The 16,450-nt window shown below is 35.9% G+C and overlaps 2 protein-coding genes and 1 long non-coding RNA gene across 4 annotated transcripts in view; 2 read left to right on the top strand and 1 right to left on the bottom strand.

The window, feature by feature from the left end:
* gas7a (growth arrest-specific 7a) overlaps positions 1 to 16,450 on the top strand; it is a 310,258-nt gene that overhangs the window by 69,144 nt on the left and 224,664 nt on the right. The gene's annotated exons all lie outside the window — the stretch shown is intronic.
* LOC127157407 (germ cell-specific gene 1-like protein) lies at positions 6,994 to 16,159 on the top strand. The gene is made up of 5 exons (XM_051100653.1): positions 6,994 to 7,464; positions 12,263 to 12,310; positions 12,649 to 12,801; positions 15,448 to 15,559; positions 15,880 to 16,159. Exons 1-5 carry the CDS (start codon positions 7,164 to 7,166, stop codon positions 16,157 to 16,159), a joined length of 894 nt encoding a protein of 297 aa, XP_050956610.1. The 5' UTR covers positions 6,994 to 7,163.
* On the bottom strand, positions 7,367 to 15,887 carry LOC127157422 (uncharacterized). 2 transcript variants are annotated; one of them, XR_007825899.1, is made up of 4 exons: positions 12,627 to 15,887; positions 11,072 to 12,073; positions 10,839 to 10,923; positions 7,367 to 7,438 (listed from the first exon to the last, which is right to left on the bottom strand). It is a non-coding gene; the product is annotated as an uncharacterized LOC127157422 (long non-coding RNA). The 2 variants fall into 2 exon arrangements; XR_007825897.1 differs by having other exon boundaries at positions 10,839 to 12,073.

Raw genomic sequence — 16,450 nt, 5'->3', positions numbered from 1 at the left:
GTTTAGTGATTGTGTGAATGACACTGTGCATCTTCTATGTATGTTAATATTTAAAAGCTGTTTGCGAGGAGTTTTCGTTCATCATGCGACTTTCTCATCACCACCTGCTTTTGGTGGTTATCAGTGTATTACAAAGGTACAAAACAGATTTCAGTACTTCAAAAAGTTGGTAAATTAACATTATATCAGTTAATGAAATTACAGTATTTACCTGTAAATTTAAGTGAAAACCGTAAAATGTTAAACGTGGCTACCGTAACTTTTACAGTAAAACTCTGGTAACCACAGCTGCCAGTTTTTTACTGTACATTTTACGGATTTTTTTTTACAGTGCAGCTCAAATTGCCACCTGCTTCAAGTGAGCATTAAATAATGGGGCAAATACCAGTAATTTGACGACCACAAAAGTTGCATGATTCATTTTTACACTCTACTCCCATAAACTTTGCATCTGAAAGGGAAACTCCCACAAATGCATTAATAATTGTCAATGCCTTTCAGCAATAATTCTTCTCTGCGCGTCTTTAGTAAATCCTGACAGTATTTTAATGCCAAAAGATGGTCTTTGCTGGTGCAAGCTGTTAGTAAATTTAGTTTGTAATGTTTTTTCCCCTTTTTGGTTCTTTCTTTTACTTGCAGTACTGCACCACATGGAATTGTAAAAACAATCACAGCGTGCCGATATATAGCCATATCGTACAGCTATGAGTGTGAATTTGTGTTTTTAAAACAGACGGCACAAGTGTGTAAACCAATAAAAATCAACAACGGAGTGTCTTTAAAAATGCTCTTTTGTGCAGAACTACTTCTTTCCACCACAGATTCAAATCTCAAGTTGACAGCTGAGCCTAAGCCTCCTTTACTAATTCAAAAACGACACTTTAGATATAGTAACGAAGGAACATTGAGTTGCTTAATTGAAAGCTTATTGTTTTACTGTATTAAAAGCTCACTGTAATATGTAGAGTGTTGTGAGAGAGAGATGGACTGAGCAAGTGTGATTACAATCACAGTTGTAATGTGATACAGCAGTCATTGTTTAGCTCAATCTCATTCACAATAAAACATTAGTTTGAATGTCCGCTGAGGAAAGCGATATCTTTGTCGTACTATCCTTTCATCTGTTAAAGGTGATTTCTGAAGACAGCGCAGCTCAGTGCATTTGAAGGCTGTCTTACAAGGTGTTATTGAAAGTAAAAACTTCATTGTTTACAATCCTGTTTCAGTCTCTTTCAATATAAAAGTCTTTACTGCTGAATCACTCATAAAAACAGTGTCTTGTTGCCATCTTATGGAGGAACAATGTAACAAAAATCACCATCACAAACACATCATTTCTAAATACTAAATACTATTATTAAATACAAAAATTTATATAAAATATTATTTATTGAATAATAATATTAAAAAAAACAAACAAAAAAAAAACAATAACAGCCATCCTAAAAGTTGTTAGGCAATTCGGCCAAAAGTACAAAGGCAGCCTTGAAGTTACATAAAATATAAGATGCTGAGATTTTGCCCTCAGACAAAACTGCTCTGGAACAAATAATAGAAAAGATGAGACCAAAGACTGCCCGTTAGATTTACCCAAAACAAATTGTTTCTCATGTTTAGCCACTATAGAGACATCAGAGCCAGCGGCAAATTCCAGAAGATCTGGCTGAGGTAAGGCTGCTCTTGCCAGGTTCATGAGCACTGAACAGCCACTGACGCCCTGCAGCTTACATCTCCAAAAACATTGAAGCAAATTTTCAAACAGACGTTATCTTTATTAACCCTTGGCTGGTTCCTGAAGCGTACATCACATCGGTGTGATTCAAACGTTCAGCGCATCATGTGATCAACTGCTGAATTCAAATCTGCTTTGGCTGGCACAGAGCCAGATCGGATGCATTGAGTGCTTGTCATATTATTGCAACTATTCAGTGTTTTCAACCATATACTGCTTATTTTAGGTTCCAGACATAAAACGATGCATTTATAGTTTGCAAAATCCGCGCTGATGTCTATGGAAGCAGCAGTAATGATCCTTACAAATGTTATCTGACGACATGTTTTATTGATATCATATACACATTGTGTAGGTAACTATAAAGTTTACTCTGCTCTTCTCCCAGCTCACCAGAGACTTACTTTAATGTTTTTCGGGAGGAGAGGATGATTTTGCGTCTTGTAAATCCCACAGCTCAGATTCAGCGCGAAGTAACATGGCGGCGCCCATCACTCGGCATAGATCATGTAACATGCTCATTATAAAAGTGTTTAAACCTCCAAATACATTTACTTGCACATATTTCAGAATCGGAATATCAGATATTTCATAACACAGTGAGCATGTTTGTGAATATTAATAATATAAAGGGAAAAACAATATAAAAGTGATACATGTGTCATACAGCACTATTGTGGCTGCGTTGTGTCATGTGACAAACATGACACGTCGCCATGGAAACAATAAGGCGATACATTCTAAAATAACTTTCGCCTAAAAATAACTCACCCTGGGGGCTCAGCTAGAATATTTTAAACTCACGTGTGAAAGGGTTAACAAACCACATATTTAAAGTCTATACAAGTACATTCTTGCCTAAAAAACTTACAAATACATTCTGTGACACAAAAACATTATTATTTATAGAATTATAGTGGATTTGGGTATCTGCCATGACACTCTGTGAGAAGTAACACAAGTGGAGTGATACAAACGGTGAAATGGTTGGAGTTCTGTTATCACTAGAATATCACACTCCTCTCAGCCAATCAGATTTGAGTATGTATACATACAAATTGTACTATGGGGTTTATATGCATGTTATAAGCTTATTGTAATTTATTTTCAACAAATAATAATAACAGTTGAAAATGACAGAAGTAGTAAATAATTGTAAATATTGTGATAGATTGAACAGGCAACAACCTGCTTGTCCTGGTGACAGTAGTGGTGAGTGAGCTTGCATGCAGAAGGATTATTTCATCATATCATGTCAGGCAAATCTAATACCCACCTCCTTAACACATCTTAACTGGTTAAACTGCCGTGGCGTCAGTGGGTTAGGAAACTGGGCTTATGTCTGACGCCAAGCATATCCCTATGACTGTTGCACTGCACGGGACTTGGACTGGTCAAATCTAGGCCACACAGTCTCGGCTATTAAACAAATTATTTATCACCAGCCAAAGCCTTTAAGAGTTTAATGATAGGTGTCCTTTGAGTTTTTGATTATTAGGGGTGGCTGTTTTTCTTTTTTCGTATGAGCTCTGCGGCTTTGCTTGAGAGAGGTCAAATCTGATTTATGTAATCAGTTGTATTCAGTCATTTAACAGGATTATCTAATGTTGATGTTGTGATTGCAAAATTACCGAAGAAACATTTTACATGTTTCACAGAAAGTGCTTATTTAATTTGTTGATTTACATGGATAAGAACATGGAATATTTCTTCATCATGTTGCCAACACACATAATGTTTTTTACAGTATACAGAAGAAATATCACAAAAGCAATTGCGTTCGGCATGGGAGGTTATGCAGGTAAGGATTACATAAAGCAGTTTTATGCTTTAGCTTCCCTTTTCCAGGAAGTTACAGCAAAACCGCAATCAAGTAGGCAGCGTGGTCCTGATTACAGTCTCTGTTCTTGCCCTTTAACATTCAACCTCATGCATAGATATTGAAGGATTAGCTCTGAAATGAATTTATCAAAAGTGCAACATACAGTATATGAATTAAACTGGCTCATCGCAAAACTAGTTTGGACAAATGATACTAAATCAAATCTGCTGTGGTGTGTGACTCAGCAAAAGTTTGATTTTATTTTGTTCATTGTTCTACTTGCATTTATTATCACTTTAATAATTATATTTGGTTGTTTTGCATATTTTGTCCTATTATAAGCAAGTTATTTTAAAGTCAAAATTAAAATCCAAAGCAAAAGGTCAGTCAATCTCATCTAATAGAGTATGTAATAAGGCAAGAGCAAAGATTCAGTCTATGCCTTATTATGTATGAGAATGTATATGTAGTTTGTATATGTAGGATATGTATGCATTATAAGGTCACAGTCCTCATCAAATGTCAGCGTAGATAATCCTCAGTTCATCTGAAACTCTTTATTTTGTGTGTGTGTGTGTGTGTGTGTGTGTGTGTGTATCATCAGTTTCTAGGACAATGGAAGACTGAATCCAAATATTAATTCATGAGATATAGGTTGAATCTTATTGTAATCTGTTTTATATATATATATATAAATATATATATTGAGCATCAGGAATCTAATGGTAATCATATGGATTATTTGTTACATCATTTCACCCCCTACAGCAAATACTGAATACCTTTGCTTCCACGTTTCATTCAGTCATTATCAGATAGCATTCATATTTATTTCAGTGAATTATATTTGCATGCATAAAAATAAAAATTGTTCATTGTACAAAAAAATTGTGTACTTTGACACTGATTTGTACTGACAAGCATAAATATTAACATACTTTGAATTTTGATGGTTTTACACTTTTCATGGCCAATATATCACCTCACAAAAATACTCTAGTCAGTACAATCCTTGCTGCAACTGAACCTTCACTTAATTTAGTTTAGGACATTTTTTGCCTGGTTTTGTTTAAGGATTTGAGATATTATGCATAGTCTTTATGTTGACATCTACTAAATTTAAAGGTACAGTTCACTGAATAAAGGCCTACAGTTCTGGAACAACATGATGACATGAGGGCGAGTAAATTTTGACAGAATTTTCCTTTAGGAGTGAACTATTGCTTTAAGTTACAAATAACCAAAAAGTTTGACATCAACATAAAAAAAAAAGATTTAAGCATTTTTTAAAAATAAAACTATTCACATTTATATGATTAGTTGCATTACATTTAGTATTTTGTTTTCATTCTGTCTGAACCGAACTTGAAGTTGAAAACCAGTGGCTTTACGGAACAAAATTAAATATTTCCGGAGACACTTGGTTCAAAGTGGTCTGATTTAATAACACACACACATGCTGTTTTCCAAGTTTTTTGAGAACATTCAATAGATGTAATGATTTTTATACTGTCAAACACTGTCAAATCTTTGTGGGGACATTTGGTCCCCATAATGTAGGAAATGCCAGTTTTTAAAAGATGCAGGGTTAAAAATAACCCAGCACTGGGTAAAATGTGGACAAACCCAGCAATTGGGTTAAATGTTTCATTTAACTATTGTTTAAAAATCACTATATGGCTAGCTTAACATGAGTCCAAAATAGGTTGTAAACTAAAAATCAGGCACATAATTACTTGAGGGATCAGCAATAATCAAAAGGTGAACATTTATTAATAAATAATTTAAAAAAATGTTTATTATTATTATTTATTCAACTTATTAATAAATATTCATTTATTGAACATTTTAATAAATGTTAATTTCCAACCTCTTCTAGGTTAATTTTAAGCAATAGCAATAGCTGAGTTAAAGTCGTTGAGTCGTTGTGTTTGTCCATATTTCACTCATTGGTTGTTTTTAATCCAGCATTTTTTGAAGACACACACACACACACACAATACCACAGATCTGCCTTCAGAAAATTTTTATTATTATTATTTATTCAACTTATTAATAAATGTTCATTTATTGAATATTTTAATAAATGTTAATTTCCAACCTCTTCTAGGTTAATTTTAAGCAATAGCAATAGCTCAGTTAAAGTCGTTGAGTCATTGCTTTTGTCCATATTTCACTCAGCGATTGGTTGTTTTTAATCCAGCATTTTTTAAAGACACACACACACACACAATACCACAGATCTGCCTTCAGAAAATTAGGTGGAAGCAATAAAATATTGCACTGGGTAAAATGAATATCTCTGTGACAAAGCATGAAATATCCAGAAACAGATAAACCTGAGGACTCCATATTACATAAACATCCACCACTGTTCTTTGATATTATGAGCCTTAATCCAGTCCTAATATTTCCTGTTCAACCGCACCTCTGAAAAACATGGAGAAAAAAAAAAAAGTAATTTCCTTCTTTTACCTATATTTCCATCCTTGATCCTCTAGCAGGATGCATACTTGTCACCTGTTTTATACTAAATGGCACTGGGGGTGTCATAAACAAGTATAGTAACCTAAAATCAAAATTAATATATATATATATATATATATATATATATATATATATATATATATACATATATATATGTTTTAAAAGCCTTTTAGAAACTGCTTTCTAGAAGAATTTGTAACCATTCGCTTTCATTGAATGAAAATGAACAGCATGGACATTTTGCTAAATATCTCATTTTGTGTTCCACAGAAGACATAAGGGTGAGCAAATAGCAGCAAATATTTAAGCATTTACTAAAAATGCAATGCTATCCTTTTTTTTATCCTCTTCTTGATAATTTGTGAATTCCTGAATGATAAATGTTAAATTACAGTTTATTACATAAGCCCTTGTGGGCTTGGTCTAGAGTCAATTTATCCTGACATCTGTCAGCCCATATTTCCCATAGCCGTTTCCTTATATTTGTATGAAATATCTCGCATCAATCATCCAGCTGTCAAATTGGACTGGATTTGCATTGTGTGCAATGCAACAATTCTTGTATGTGCAAACAGATGTAAGAGCTTCTTCTCAGCATCAAGTCATTACGGGTTTGTCTTTATCTTTTTTACTGTAAACCATTGTTGAAAAGTCTGTTGCAGTTCATTGAAATGCCGTCTTGAAAATGAGGGAAGTTTCCACTGAGATGCTGGCAAACATCCCTGCATCAGATTGAAGAGTAATCTGATTGATAATCTGTTTTATTGCTATGCTCACAAAAATAAGCTACGGGTTTAGATGAAAGAACAAAACCAGGGTCTTACGTGTAATTTGCCCTTTGAAATGATAACAGTAAAAAGGATGGGGGAAGGGGAATCGTGGGTTGGGAGGGGGGCTGTAGGGTAAGTTAGATCGAAACATAAGAGCCTGATAGCATTAGAGCTAGACATGAAGTAGAGCAGCTGTCAATCGTAAAACCTCCGGGCTCGTCCAGTTGGTCTATTAACAACAGATCTGCAAAACCGAATAATCCTGAAGATACCAATTGCAAAAACTTTTGAATGTCTGAAGCAAGGACTTCGAAGCCTGGATTGCTTGTCTCCTCGTGCCTCCTGGAGCGCTATGGGTATACAGCGGGCTCAGAGAGCAACCCTGGCTCTCACGCTCAACTGCGTGGCGTTCGCCTTGGCGGTCTCGGCCGTCACCACTAGCTACTGGTGTGAGGGGACCAGGAAGGTAGTGAAGCCTTTCTGCATGGGGCCGGTCAAAGTCAAGCAGACCTATTGCATCCGCTTTAACAGCTCCAACATCAACGACACACGGCTGGTGCAGTACATCTACGAGACCGGAGAGGAGAAGTTCCTCATGAGGAAGTTCCATGCAGGGATCTGGTTCTCCTGTGAACAGACCGTGGACTTAATAGGTAAGACAGCATCACTGGCTCTTTGTCATGAATCAAGACAAGGCTGTGTTATGTAGGAGAAGGTTCTACTAGTAATTGGTAAAAGTGAAAGCATGTTTGGAAAGTTTTTCTTATGTCAAATGGTAACAGACAGTATTCCAACAAAGACTTGACTTCCAAATGCCAAATGCTTAGTCAGTACTGAATATTTGGAGTTCATTTTCCAGCTCTGGGACTGGAAATTAATGTGGTAATGCTTTAAAATAAGGTCTTGTTAGTTAACATCAGTTAATGAAACTGTTAGAGATCACTGCGAAATTAAAATTCTGTCATCATTTACTAACCCTCAGTTTGTTCTAAACCCGTATTTGTTTCTTTCTTCTGTTAAACTGAGAAAAGGATATTTTAAAGAATTTGGGGAACCAAACAGTTGTTGGTCATTATTGCCTTCCATATTAGGAAAAATACTATGAAAGAGAATGGGGACCAGAAACTGTTTGGTTACCCACATTTTTCAGAATATCTTCTTTTGTGTTCAGTAGAAGTAAGAAATTTATACATTTCTCTATTTTTGAGTGAACAATTTTTTTAATTAACAATGAAGATGTGTATACACCATTACACTTGTACATATGCTAACGCATTTCTTAAAGGGGGCATTGAATACATTTTTAAATTTTTTAGCTTTGTTTGTTTTCTGACATATTATGGGCTGTGTGAGTCTGAAACTGTGTTGTAAATTTGCAGTTTACACGTAGATAGCTAGCTATTTGAATAAGACAAACTCCTATTCGCATAAGGAGTCCTAGGCTGCAATTCACATGTATTGCATCGACGCCCCATGGAAGAAAGAGGTGGGGTGAGCAGTAGCTCATTATCGTTTGAAGTGACATACACCAAAACAGGATGCTGTGAACAGAGCTGTTTTTGACAAGGGAAAAGGGGTGTTTCTTTACTTGACCATTGATTAATTTTAACCAACGTATGTTACAGACATTAATGAAGACTCTAAAGAATCATACCAACTTGAAAAATGTACATCTGATGTCCCCTTTAACATAGCTTACACTGTTAAAGTGTTAAGTTCACCCAAAAATTTAAAGCAGCCCATTATTTACTCACCCTCCAGGCATCCTAGGTGTATATTACTTCATTTTTTCATTCAAATCCAATTGAAGTTATATTAAAAAATGTCCTGGAACTTCCAAATGAAAATCTTCTTTCTCTTCATCAGTCCAAAACAAGTCCAATAAAGTGCATCCATCTATAATAAAACCTGCCTCGCTTGGTTCTGGGGGTGAATAAAGGCCTCCTGTAGTGAATTGATGCATTTTTGTAAGAAAAATATCCATATTTAAAATGCAATAATCATTGTAATCTAGCTTGCTACAGCTTGATGTACACAGAAGCAGCTTGGGGCGGATGACGTAGGATGTCGGCAGTGTTTAGCGCCACTCAGAAGTGACGAACGCATCGTGGATAGAGGTAAACACAACACTGGTCATAAATTAGAAGTACAATATGAGGATTTGTAAAGAAAAATGTCAGAGGATATAAACCAAGAGGAGACTGGTTTTCCTTTGCTAAAGTAAGCATGTCCTACATCATCTGCCCGGAGCTAATTCTGTGTACAACTGTTAGCGCAAGCTAGATTAAAGTGATTTTTATGTTTTAAATATGGATATTTTTCTTACAAAAATGCATCGATTCACTACAGGAGGCCTTTATTCACCCCCTGAAGCCAGGTGAGGTACTTTTTTATTAGATGGATGCACTTTATTGGACTTATTTTGGACTGATGAAGAGAAACACCCGCTCATGCCATTCTAAAGCGTGGAAGTGCCAGGTTTTTTAATATAACTCTGATTGGATTGGTCTGAAAGAAAGAAGTCATATACACCTAGGATGCCTGGAGGGTGAGTAAATAATGGGCTAATTTTCATTTTTAGGTGAACTATCCCTTTACCGTTAGTTAATGCATTAGTTAAAATAAACAAAAATGCTTTTATAGCACTGTTATTTATCTTGGTTTATTTCTACACATATACATACCTAAGTTTCAAAGTATAACTTACTGTAATATCTCAGTTATGTATGTAACATTTATTCCCTGAAAAAGGACCGAGATGATGCGTCAGTAGCTGACAATATGGAAACACTTCTGGTTGTGACAATTGTCCATGTAAGAAGATATTAATTTATTCTCCTCAGATTTTGATGAAGGAAGAAAGCAACAATGAAGTAGCATGGCCAGCTACATGGTGACAGGGAACCAGTTTGGTGAACCAAAGTTACATGTGTAAATGAAAAGTTTTCTTTTATAAGTTCACTCTGGAAACCCGATGCTCTAAAGCCTAGAGATAAAGTTAAACTATGCTTTCTGAAAACACTTTAACTCTGTGTCTACACCGGACGCAACAGTTGTCACATTGCGTCGCACCGCAGCAGCTTGAGGCTGTCAACATTGAATGCAGCTGTAAAAACTTATTTGAACTTTATGTCAGTACATCATGCATAATGCGGGATCATTTTACTATCAGGGATTGGTTGTGTCACGTCACACCGTGCCGCCTCCATGTGTATGCAGCTTCGCTGATTATAATGGGTTGCATTGTATTTTTTCTCATAGCGTGTCCGGTGTAGACACATTGTAAGGGGCTGTTCACAGAGCCATTTTTTATTCCAGTGGGCTACTTTTTCATTTTTTTCTATGTATGCTTGAGTCTTGCATCTTTTGCAGTATCTCACACATAAGCGCACATTAAGACACTGTGTCAAGTTAAAAGAACGTTAACTTTTACATGCAGCTCCGCTCATCGATGTCAGTTCCAAAACAGTTGACTAATCACATGTTGCAACAACTTTTTTTATTTGACACCCTGGCAGAGGAGGCATTCACCCCAGGTGAAAGACCAATGTCAACATCTCCATCTCAATCTTTATGTGTCATGAGATATTCCCACCGTTCCAGATTTTTATGATTTGGGGAGCATTAGTAGACCACACCTTAGTGTACTACTGGGACATTAGACTTATATTGACATCCTGCTCTACTCTGAAATTATTCAGAGAGACAGGTATGAAATGTTTAAACACAAGCAGGAGTCAGCCATGTCCGCATTGAGTTCAAGGCTAATACTATCCCTAAAAACATGGTCTTCTGGCTCTGCAGTAGATCACTCCTCCAGGGATCTATCCTTAACCCCAGACCTCGAAATTATGATCAAGAAAGGAGACTTGACACCAAGTCCCCAGACTCTGCTAAAGTTAATCAATTAAAGAAGGTCTGCAGTGACCAAATAGTATTGAATCCGTGTTCAAGGCACAGAAAATATTTATACGCATTCGACTAAGCCACTAAAGGGACATGGTTAGCCGCCTAAAATTTCACTTACCACATAAACAGAGTAAGGAGAGATGACTGATAGGACGATGGCAAATGATTTGTAGATCCTGAGCACTCCTGACAAACATCTATTCCTGTAAAATGTAGTATAAACAAAGTAATTGTCATTGCTAATCTTGAAAGTGAAAGTAAAATGCAAACGCGCCATTCAAAAGCGATTTCAATGCCCTGCATATTCATAGCGACTTCCTAATGCTGTAAATTTGTATACAGTATAATTACCCATCAATATAATTTTGATAGAAAGCACTGAAAGATATTTGTCCTCCCATCTTGTATTTATTCACTTTAGGGGTTCGGTAGCATACGTCATTTCATTTGGTATTCGGACACTTCCAAATGCTCTGGAGTCCAATGGAGTCAGAGTAATATCCATGCACTTTATAATTGTGCAAATGCTAGGGCTAGGCTGAAAGGAACCAGGAAGAATTGGTAAGCTTTACCCATAAAAGCAAACTGAGAAACTTGTATCTCTAAATGATCTGAATATGGAAGTAAACACCCTTCAGATCTGTAGTGACAAAATTTCCCGGCCATGATATGCTTCTCCATCAGCACCCTCAAACTGCAGTTGAGAAGAATGTAGTTCAGTAGACTCAAATTAAAGATAGACATAGATCCCCATATCCTTTTTCGACACCTCAACATATCAGCTGTAAAAGCCTTGAGAAAGTGACACTTGCTCCGTTCTCCAAAGAGGAAGACCTTCCTGCCCCACAATGAGAGCCTCTCAAATGCCAACAACCATAGTAAGCACTTTATTGAAATAAAAATTGAAAGGTATACCTGTTTTATGGTTTGAAAAACCTATAATGACACATTTGAGAGAAGTCTGAGTCGGCAAAAAGGACGCAGCGTGAATCCATGAAGGCACCACTCACTGTGGACACAGTGTCATGGATGTGTGACATGAGGCACAATTCCTGTACTCCAAAAGCCTTGTATTGTGGAGTAAACAAGAGTACATTGTCGTATGAAGTGTATGAACAGTCTGCTGTTGTCTGAGAACCATGTTGTGATGGAAGGGTGCTTGCTCTCTCTTTCCTTACTAACAGGTCAGCTAAAAAGCAGTGTCAGTCATGAGTCATAAAAACATCTGAAGCGTCTCAAATGCACGGCTGAAATGCTATGATAAAATCACTATATTGTCATGTTTCTATACAGGATTCAGACAACTGTCACACCTGAGGGTCTTCTCAGCAACTATTGCAGCATCAAGAGAACCTATTAAAGGGAACATAGATCACATATAATGAGCAAGCGTGAATTAACACAATACTAATTTACCATAGCATGGATTATGTACTTAGTAAATAATGTAAATGTTGTTAATGTTTATAGAATGTGAACCTCTTTGTTTATGCACATACAGAGCCAGTAGCCGATGTTTACCAGAACTTTCTCTTTTTATAGGATTTAACTGTAGGAGCTTTTTAGAGATTGCACCAGATCATGAAAGAGGTGGGTAAGTAACAAGTGTTACATGTTATTCATTTGAACAATAATTGTAATATAGAGGATCCTTGACAAATGATCTATCTATCTATATCATATGTAGTTTTCTTTTTTCTTTATTTCTTTTTATAAATATAAAGAACAAATACTGTATTAGCACTGTCCATTCTGGCACTTTATGGTTTGTAGTAGTCATTTTGTATTGAAAGTTTTTTATGTTTACAATACAGAATGTAAATAATGCATAAATGTAAGTGTTAATGTAAAAACAATAGGACAACAATATCTCAGGTGGTAAATCATGAGATATTCCTATTCTTACCAGCTCTCTCTGTCTCTTTCAGGAGTGCTGTGGCTGTGTATTGTGGCTGAGTGTCTGTACATTGCTCTGCTGTTCACCGGTGGAGCTCTGATGGTGATAGAGATGTGTCCGTGCTTTAACTTGATTAACAGACTCAAGCTGAATGCCTTCGCAGCTCTGTGCACCGCTCTCTCAGGTAACTCATTTCTATAAAATGAAAAACAGAAGAGCAAAGTTGGGGTGGGACATATTGACAGGCTTCTTTATTTATGAATAGTTAATTCTGAAAATGGTGTTTGTCTATAATTACTACAAGTAAAAGTGATAATAATATTAAATAAAAATGAATTTCTAAAAGAAAACTACAATAAATACAGACTCATGGTATGCGTTCGACTGTGTTTCCTGTGCTTCCACAACTTCAGCTCCGACAGAAAGAGGAACATTAGTCCCTGTTGAATGCTCATTTGGCAGAAAAGCAAAAAAAAAATCCTGCTAGCTCAACTCCTGCCAGTCAGTCCCAGCTGTGAAACAGAGATGAGATTATACAGCACAAATCCAACTCCACGTGTTCCCAACACTTTACAGAGAGCAATGATGGGTCAGCAATGCCGCACACATCAGCACAGAAATGCCGCACTAGCCCTGAAGGGCAAGGTTGAAAAAAATTTAATTCCTAAATTTATATTCAGCACTATTTTTGTGCCGCAATTTCTTTTTTTGTGCATTTAAACAACAAACAAACAAATAATTTATTTGTTTGTTTGATGTTACAAAGTATAAAAGAATCAGAAAGGAATCCTGCACTTCAGGGCTGCTTACAACAACAAATCAATGCACCAAAAAAAGTGTGCCCACTAATGGCCAACACTGACACTGCGTTTTTGTTTTTTTTTGTTAGTTTGTTTTTTGTCAGTTTGAGAATACAGAAATATGGAAGCCCGTTTCCGCCACTGAATAAAACATTTTAACATACCAACACTAAAAATGTTTAAAATTTGCAATCACAATGCTTAAAGGGGACATTGGACGCCTATTTTTCAGTTGGTATGATTCTTTAGGTTCTTCATGAAATGTCTACAACATACTTTGGTTAAAATTCCTCAATGGTTATGTAGTTATTGCGACTTTTTAGTTCACATTTCTGATTTTGTGCATGATAAAAACTCGCAATTCTGACTTTTTTCTCAGAACTGTGATATAAACTCACAATTGTGAGTTATAAAGTTAGAATTGTGAGATATAAATTTGAAACTGCATGTTATAAAGTCCAATTTTGTAAAAAAGACTGATATGTTCTTGGAATTGTGAGTTTATATCTCACAATTCTGACTTAATAACAATTCTGAGAAAAAAAGTAATAACTGCGAGTTTATATCACGCAATTCTGAGAAAAAGTCATAATTGTGAGTTTATATTATGCAATTCTGACTTTATAACTCGCCATTGCGAGTTTATATCATACAATTCTGAGAAAAAAGTCAGAATTGCAAGTTTATATTACACAGTTCTGACTTTATAACTCGCAATTGTGAGTTTATATCATGCAATTCTGACTTTTTTTTCTCAAAACAGGGGCTGGTTGCATAAAAGGTTAAGACTAGTCTTAAAAGTAAGTCATCACATTTTTTTCTTAAAAAAAAAAATTTATTCAGTTACGTAAAAACTTGGATTAGTCCAAGTTGAATCCAAAATATAAGACTGATTACCCCTTGGTTAACTGCTAGTTGGTCAAACTAGTTCTTAAGACATGATCTTAACACAGAGGCTAAGTTTATGAAACTGACCCCTGCTGTTTATAACTCACAATTATAAGGAAAAAAAAGTCAGAATTGCAAGTTTGTATAATGCAATTCTAAGAAGAAAAAAAAACTCACAATTGCAAAAAAAAAAAGTTAAAATTGTGAGATAAAAACTCACAGTTACCTTTTATAATTTTTTATTTAGTAGTGGAAATGGGCTTCCATAGAAAAATATAAAGGGAAAAATGTGCATTAAAAAAAAAAATTGTCTTTTTTTCATTTTTTGGTTAATTATTTGCTAATTACGGTCTTGTTGTTTTTTATTAAAAATACGCAAACTTAATTGAAAAGAGGTTTATGCTCAAAACAACAAAATAAAACAATTCAAACAAAACTGTTTGACAATTTTTTGTGTAAAGCAAATATTTCAATATTGTTACTGAAAAACAAGAAAAAAAAGATTAAGTAAAAGATGTTTTGCAGGGAATATGTGTGGGGGTGGGCAAGAGGATAGGTTGTTCTGGACAGGAAGCTGCCTGTCTGCTCTGGTCTGAATGAGTGATCTGTCCCAACAGCGTGGGGATTTGGTGGTTTGTGCTGTAATCGGATTGGTGTGGGGGTTAGTGGTTTTGGTACGTGACATGGCCAGCGGAGACCATCCTCCCTCCCCCTATATTTGCACTAATCCTGATGATTGTAGGAATGCTCACCAGCACACTCGATGCACAGCAGTACCTGCCATATGATGCATATGCATGGCATAGTGTTGGGGCCTTCTGAAATATAATATAATATAAATTCATGTTTTCAACCTATAATCAACATAACATGTTAAAAAGGCATTAAGTGTTACTACTGTACATTCTTTTCAGATCGATGCAACTTCAGAAATTAGAATTAATATAATGCTATTACATTAATGCTAATGATTGGTACAAGAATGTAAAACGCATATTAATAAATCACAATGAATAATTTTTTGCTTATTAGGCTGGCTGTGCAACTGGACAGAGTTTGTCATTATACTGAAACTCATACTGACATCTTGTGGATAAAGTCAAAAATTACACCTTACACACTGTAATTTTTCTGTGCCCCAGGCCTTTTCGGAATGGTTGCACATATGATGTTCACCACAGCTTTCCAGCTGGCTGTCCAGTTGGGTCCAGAAGACTGGAGACCTAAGACATGGGACTACAGCTGGTCCTATCTGTGAGTCTCACATATGACACATCACAAATAAGTTTGCCAGCAGCTGTTCATTAACAAAAGCCAGGCCAGACGCACAAGGGTAATTGATCTTAGACTTGAAAATGTCTTTTGCACAAACATCAAACATCAAAATACTTTTGGGAAGCTAAATATTATTAAGGTGACATTTTAGTTTAGTGATCAAAATATCACTGAAATCAAACTTATCAAAAAATCTCAAGATGATTAAAATGGTGAAAATGCACTTTCCCTTATAAATGATGTACATATTATATTTGTTAGTAATTTTTTGCATTTTTTTACTCTACTTTTTCTGTCAGTTTGGCGTGGGGCTCTTTCGGCACCTGCATGGGCTCTGCGGTCACCGCTCTAAACCATTACACCAAAACCATCATTGAGTTTAAGTTCAAGCGGAGAACCATTGAGAAGAAACTACGCATTAAGCAGAAGATCCTGGAGCTGGATGTGCCAGAAGACTTATGGTATATTACATCACTGCAAGAGCAAGCAGACCAACACACTGCCCTGTATGTGAATGGCAACGAACCATCCTGCTTCAACCCCACAATACTGGACAACTGGGACAGAGAATACTGCTGAAAATTCATGAAGGACACAGCTACTCTTCAACACAGACATTTTTTGTGCATTTATAACGTATATCATAGGGCTTTTATCAACAGAGCAGTATGGACTGAACTAAGTTAGCAGTGCTGCTTCTGTTCTGACTCACTGTGCAATTGTGAACCTTTTTCATATGCTGATAACTGAAGACCTGAGTTAAAAATAAGTGACATTTCTGAGACAAAATACAACTTTGACAAAAACTTGAATTAGTCTTTCTTTTGAAAAATTCAGTGAAGCAATATTAAATGGTCACTTTGTTCTCAT

Source organism: Labeo rohita, chromosome 3, assembly GCF_022985175.1.
Source record: "Labeo rohita strain BAU-BD-2019 chromosome 3, IGBB_LRoh.1.0, whole genome shotgun sequence".
NCBI lineage: Eukaryota > Metazoa > Chordata > Actinopteri > Cypriniformes > Cyprinidae > Labeo > Labeo rohita.
The sequence above is the reverse complement of the archived record's forward strand: the minus strand, read 5'-3'. Positions and strand labels throughout refer to the sequence as shown.